The sequence below is a fragment of the Hipposideros armiger genome, unplaced genomic scaffold, assembly GCF_001890085.2.
Source record: "Hipposideros armiger isolate ML-2016 unplaced genomic scaffold, ASM189008v1 scaffold_337, whole genome shotgun sequence".
NCBI classification, from domain to species: Eukaryota; Metazoa; Chordata; class Mammalia; order Chiroptera; family Hipposideridae; genus Hipposideros; species Hipposideros armiger.
In genome coordinates this window covers 2,148,117-2,154,116 of record NW_017731687.1, presented here as the reverse complement: position 1 = coordinate 2,154,116, position 6,000 = coordinate 2,148,117, and the positions used below count along the sequence as shown (strand labels likewise).

At 55.6% G+C, this 6,000-nt stretch overlaps 1 protein-coding gene across 1 annotated transcript in view; it reads left to right on the top strand.

Annotated features, from left to right (window-relative positions):
- JAKMIP1 (janus kinase and microtubule interacting protein 1) overlaps positions 1-6,000 on the top strand; it is a 69,250-nt gene that overhangs the window by 31,298 nt on the left and 31,952 nt on the right. Inside the window, exons 4-6 of the mRNA XM_019661152.1 lie at positions 37-96; positions 2,612-2,758; positions 3,649-3,789. Of these exons, the coding sequence (XP_019516697.1) occupies positions 37-96; positions 2,612-2,758; positions 3,649-3,789 (348 nt within the window). The remainder of the gene's footprint in view (positions 1-36; positions 97-2,611; positions 2,759-3,648; positions 3,790-6,000) is intronic.

The window sequence follows — 6,000 nt, the reverse complement described above, 5'->3', positions numbered from 1 at the left end:
CTGGCTGAAAATGCCAACAGTTGTGTTTCCTTCCAGGAGAGAGAACGGCTCTTGCGCTACAAAAGACATCGCGGGAAAGGCCTGAAGCTGCCCAAGGTGAGCCTGCGATGGCTCTGCTGGCCTGCCTTGGAGCCGTGCCAGCATCCGCGGGGAGGTTGGGGGGGGGGCGGTGAGCCATCTTCAGGGCGGCCCTATAGGCAGACACACTCACATCTCTGCATATTCGATGGTGGAAAACCTGTTCTTGCCGTCTCTCAAAGCTGTGTAACTGATGGCGTGGGCCTGGTTGTTGTAACTTACTCGTGGAAACCATTCTGTATTTAGGCCTCAGGCGCTGCTCACCCAAAATTAAAAACATAAATACTTAGGCCTTTTGAAGGATTTAAAGGACAGTCAGGCTTGGCTCATAACGTTTTAGATCCTGGTCTGAAAAAGCAGGAGGTTTGGGCTTTCCTGGAATAATGTTCTTTTTGGAAAATGTGGATTTACGGAGATAGTGCCGAGTGTCCTGGCAGAGAGAGTAAGCTGCGCTTGGAAAACGCAGATGCCCACCAGGGCCGAGCTGGAATGTGAAAGAGCAAGCTGTAAAAGGCAGGTGTAAAAGAAAGGCTTGGTTTGCGTTTAACCCTGTAGACATACTTTTCACCTCCCCAAAGACGGCCGCTCTGCTTGGTACTGAACCAGACGTCCCTCCTGGTTTATCTAGAGGTACGGTTAAAGAGAAACACTTCTCTTCTCTAAAGAAGGCAACTGTGCAGATGTGACACTGAATGGCTACAGATAGGTGGCCTCAGTGTCAGGGTGACTGCAGGGAGCGGTGAGGACTGTGGCGAGCCAGGCCCCAAATACCAGTCGCTGTAAGGAGCTGAGCCAGGTGGTGTCAGATGTTCCGGTCTCTCAGGGGAAGTGGGAATCCTCAAGCTTCCTAGGGCAGCTGGAACCAAGTGCCACCAACGGGGCGGCATAGAACAACAGAAACGTATTGTCGCAGTCCTGGGGGCTAGAAGTCTAAACTCGAGGGGTTGGCAGGCCACGCTCCCCCCAAAACCTGTACGGGATCCTTCCTTCCCTCTTCCAGCTCTTGGTGATTTGCCAGCAATCTGTGACCTCCCTGGTCTTGCAGCTGCGTAACTGCAACCTCAGCTGTCGTCATCAAATGCCGTTCTCCCTGTGTCTGTGTCTTCACATGGCTGTCTTCTTATAAGGACAGCAGCCATATTGGATCAGGGGTCCACCCTCCTCCAGTATGACCGCATAGTAACTAATTCCTTCTGGCATAACCGGGTTTCCAAATAAGGTCCCGTTCTCAGGTACGGGGGGGTTAAGACTTCAATGTAGCTTTTTTTTGGGAGGGACCCAATTCAACCCACAACACCATACGTTATCTAAAATCTAAGCATTTTAACTGTTGGTGAAAATGTTTCTAATCCACTCTGTGGCCAAAGACAGCCTGGTGCAGCAGCCAGGTTCACGTCACTCGTTCTGTGCTCGTCGGTCATTTGCTGCATCCCGGACACTCAGATACGTGGTCATTGACACCATCTCATTTAATCCTCACAGCAACCATGGGAGGGTGGTGTGATCCCCCCCCCCATTTGACAGTTACAGGAAGAGTATGGATCTAAAATATAGCAATAACTCAGAGATAAAGTCGATTGACAAGGCCGAGATTCAGACTCAAGTCTGGGGCTCCAAGCCCAAGCTTGGACCAAGTCAAGTTCAAGGTGGTGTGGGTCTCTAAGCACTGACGGTAGAAACTCAGAAATGCGAAGTGGTTCAGCAGAGCTTGTGCATTTTTAAACACATATTTTCAATGGAAGTGAAGTGGTATACCTGTACTGCTCGTAGACTACCTGGGGAATAAAAGGTGATTCGTCACCTGCAACGTGACCGGTGTTGACGTTTTAATGCGTCCCCTCCCCCTGCAGTCCTTCTGCTCCATCTTTTTATAAATAACGTTGAGTATAACTATAGAATGTACTTTTGCACCCTGTGTTCTTGCTTAACATTATACCATAACGCATGTATCCCTGTTAAGGCGCTCTCGCCATAAACATACATTTTATGGCTACATAATCCATTGAGTAGATGGGCCATGAATTTTCCGACCGGTCAGCCGGGATATCTGCCTTCAGCGACTCCCGGGTATGAATGATGAGGCAGTGAACGTGTTTTATTTGCCTGGACGGCTCTTTCTGGGCCGGTTCTGTTTCGTGCCCTGAGTGATGGACATTTCATTACGTGACTACCCTTCCCTCTCGTTGGACTTTCTGCTTCCGTAAATGTCACCACAGTGACCTACTTGTGTCCAGAAAGCCGTGTCCGTTGTCTGGATTGTTCCCACAGCTGGATGTGAAGGCTTTGATCTAGAACGTACGCCCCCCTCTGCCCCATGGAAGAGTTGTGTCATTTTGCACAGCTACCAGTAGTGTCTGTGAATGTGATTGTCACCATGGGACATGTGATTAAAGACCAACACTCTTAAAGGTATTCAGTTTGTCCCATTAACTGGGTGTGTNGCAGGCTGGCTCTCCGCTGGCCTCCGTGGTGTGACGTCAGCCATTCATTGGGTCTTAAAGCCGCCTGGCCTTCTGTCTCTCTCAAACCGTAGCTGAAACGCTCCCGTGAGACTGAGGTCCAGCTGAAGCCCCTGGTGGAGAAGAACAAGCGAATGAACAAGAAGAATGAGGATTTGCTGCAGAGCATCCAGAGGATGGAGGAGAAAATCAAGAACCTCACGAGGGAGAACGTGGAGATGGTAAGTCGTCGGCCGCCTGGGACCAGCCCGGGAACCTGGTCCGTCGGGGCTCCTGCAGCCCCCGGGCCTCTCAGTGCAGTGCACGTTCTCCGGGGCCCGCCTCCCCGCGCCTCCACAGGAAGCCCCAGGAGCCGTCTCAGCCCACACCCGTCCCTGCCGCCGTCACTTTTCTAGAAGGTAGGGTGCTTGGGTGTCTGTGCCCGGAGGGAGAGCGCCAGGGAGTCAGGCAGCAGGGTCCACGCCTCAGCCCTGCAATCTGCTGCCCCTGTGTCCTGAGACTCATCTCTCCTTGTCTCTGCGCCTCAGTTTCTTCACCCATGAAATGGGACAGAAAGTATCAGCGTGCAGGGTTATTGAGAGGATGGAATGATCGCATAGACAGGCCTCACAGACAGTCGGCTCATCGCGGAAGCTGTGTGTGAAAGGGAGGGTTTTTGCTCCAAGTATTTCACATAAGGGATGTTCACATGTTCCAACAAGAATGACTGGTCTTTGTGGTCAGGGTGGGGTCTTGGCGTTGAAGGTTTATAGAAGTCGTGTCAGTCACCCCCATGTCACAGCTGAGAATACTGAGGCTCAGAGATGAGCACCCTTCTCCCTGTGGCCTACAGGCCTGTGCTTTCCTCTGCCAGCTTCCTTGTCCAGCTTTCAAGGGTGGGCTCGGACGTCCACCTCCCACCCCCAGGCCTGTCCAGCCCTTCCCCCAGCAGCGAGCACCAGCAGCCGTGCCTCGGGCTGGGTTCTGGTGCAGCTGTGCCCCCGTCCAGCTTGGGGCCTAGGTGGCCATCATCCTTCAGTCCTGTACCCCCCAAGCCCACACTCCATGCCCTGATGCACACAGTGGGTCCTTAACAAATGTAGTTGGATGAGCGCTCTCCCTCTGGCTGCAGAAAGAAAAGCTGTCTGCACAGACATCTCTGAAGCGACACACGTCCTTGAACGACCTCAGCCTGACAAGGGACGAGCAGGAAATCGAGTTCCTGAGGCTCCAAGTGCTGGAGCAGCAGCACGTCATCGACGATCTCTCACTGGTATGTACATCTATGCTCAGCCACAGGCCTCGATGTGACGCCAAGTGACAGGGTATCAGGTGTGGCTTACCGGCTTCAGGACCATGCTGTGGGGGCGGGGGCGGGGGCGGGGTCGCACCAGCTCATCTTGGTGACTGCGCCTTCCTGTTTTATTCTGCCAGAAAGCAGCCTCGCCTTCACTGGTGCCTGGCAGCGGTTTCCATGGCTACTCTTTTCTCACATCATCTCCCTGGTTTGCTGTCGTAAGAAGCAGCACCCGTGTTAAGAAAGTCTTCTGGCCTTTACAGGGTGGGCGTGACCTGGCCCTGAGAAGTCTGATTTTTTTTCTTTTTNGCTGCTGACCCTGCCTCACTGGGCCTCTGGGGACAAGACTGGTGTTGGCTGTCTCTGCCAAGGGAAACGGCTAGTTCAGCCCCCACTGAGGGCTGTAGGAGAAGGACCCTGAGCAGGGGCGGGCGGCTGGTCCTACAGAAGGCCTGGCACCAGGGCCTGACTCTAAACAGAGCCCCAAGGAGGGGCACGTGGTAGGTCGTGTTGCAGCCACTGAAACTTGCTCTCTAGCAGCACGGAGCGGTATCTCAGTGGAGACTGGGCATATGAACAACGGCTAGACTAAGGACCTTTTGCTGGGGCCACAGAGCCTGCCCAGGGCACCTCTTCGGGTGTAGCAATGACCATGGGGACATCCAGGCCATGCCTGAAGACTTCGGAACGACAGAAAGTTCTGGTGCTTCTAGACAATGCAGTCAAGTGGGGCAGGAACATGCAGCGCCAGGAATGAGCCGGGGGTGGGGGCAGGGAGCCACAGCCTCGGGAGAGGAGCCGGCTGGGATGCTGGTGTGCAGGCCCCTGGGCCTCCTGCCTGGTGCTGGGAGGGACCCCAGACCCCGTGCGGAGGGATGGGGCACAGGCTCCCTGATTCCAGCCCCCACCCTCCAGGCCTCTGCTCTCTCGTGTCTTCACGTCTCCCTTCAGGCCCTCGTCCCACCATCGCAGCAGCTCCCCCGCTCCCAGCATCTCCCCTCTCCTCCAGAGCCGCCACGATAATCTTGAGGCACAAGCATGACACTGCCACCTTCTTCCCGAAAGCCGCACACTTTCTCCCCTCCCCGGGGATGAAGTTGGGGCACCTTGACTAGGCCCCCAGGAACTTCCGGGAACTGGCCACGCGCCCGCCGCTTCGCTTCCCCTCAGCACATCCCGCTCTGGCCGCCGGGCTTGCCCTGCTGCCTCGTCTCCCCTCTCCTGCTCGCCGCCGCCTCCGAGAGTGGGCTTAGCTGTCCCCGTCGCCTGCAAGCCTCCGCCCCTCCCACGGGGTTAGACACCCTTTCTCTGGGCTTCCTCGGCCCCCGGGCCCCTGGCACGGGTGGCACCACCTTACTGTCAGTCTCCATGTCGGCTCCCTCTGGGGCTTCATGTGGGGAAGAACTCGGAGGATGCTGGTGGTCGAACGAGGGGTGGTGGGGGCCATGGGAGGCTGCGACTGGGGGCCATGTGATCTGCCCGGCAGCCCAGGCAGCGGGGTTGGAACCCTGCACTTGTGGCTTGTGCCTGAGGTCTCCAGTTGGGCTCCCTAGGTCAGGTGCTGGCAAAAAGTGCCAGGTCATTGTCATCAGGCGTCATGTCCTGTCTGAACTAGCCCAGGGCCTGTAGCCACTCGTGCTGTGAAGTCTAAGGCAGTGTGACTGTCAGCCCCACCCATCCCCCACCCCTCTAGCCATCATCTGTGTAGCGTCTGCCTCGGGCATGGCAGAATGTCAGGTGACAGGGCACAGAATGGTGTCTCCACCCTTGCGAAGCTTCTGGGGGTGGGGAGGGTCTAAGTAGCTCAGGCAGCGGTTGCAGCTGGTGGCAGCTGGTGGCACTTGCCAGGCAGAGGCTGTCCTTAGTTTTTCTTGAGGGTCCAGGTGCAGAGAAGCTCAGGGAGAAATCAGCCCTCTGACTTGCCCCGGAGCTTAACAGTTTGCCAGTGGCTTGATTTCCAGGATTATCACCTCCTCCCCTTTTAGCCAAGCACCTTTGTATTGCTCGTGGCAAAAACGCAGCCGCTTAAACAAAGAAATGGATTTATGTAACTGAGGAGCCTGGAGGTCGCTGGCTTCAGGCACAGCTGGGTCCAGCTGCTCACAGGATCTGGCCAGGAGCCTGCTTTTTTCCATCGTTCAACCCTGCTGTCCTCTGGGCTGGCCTCTCTCTCAAGAAGGCTCTCCC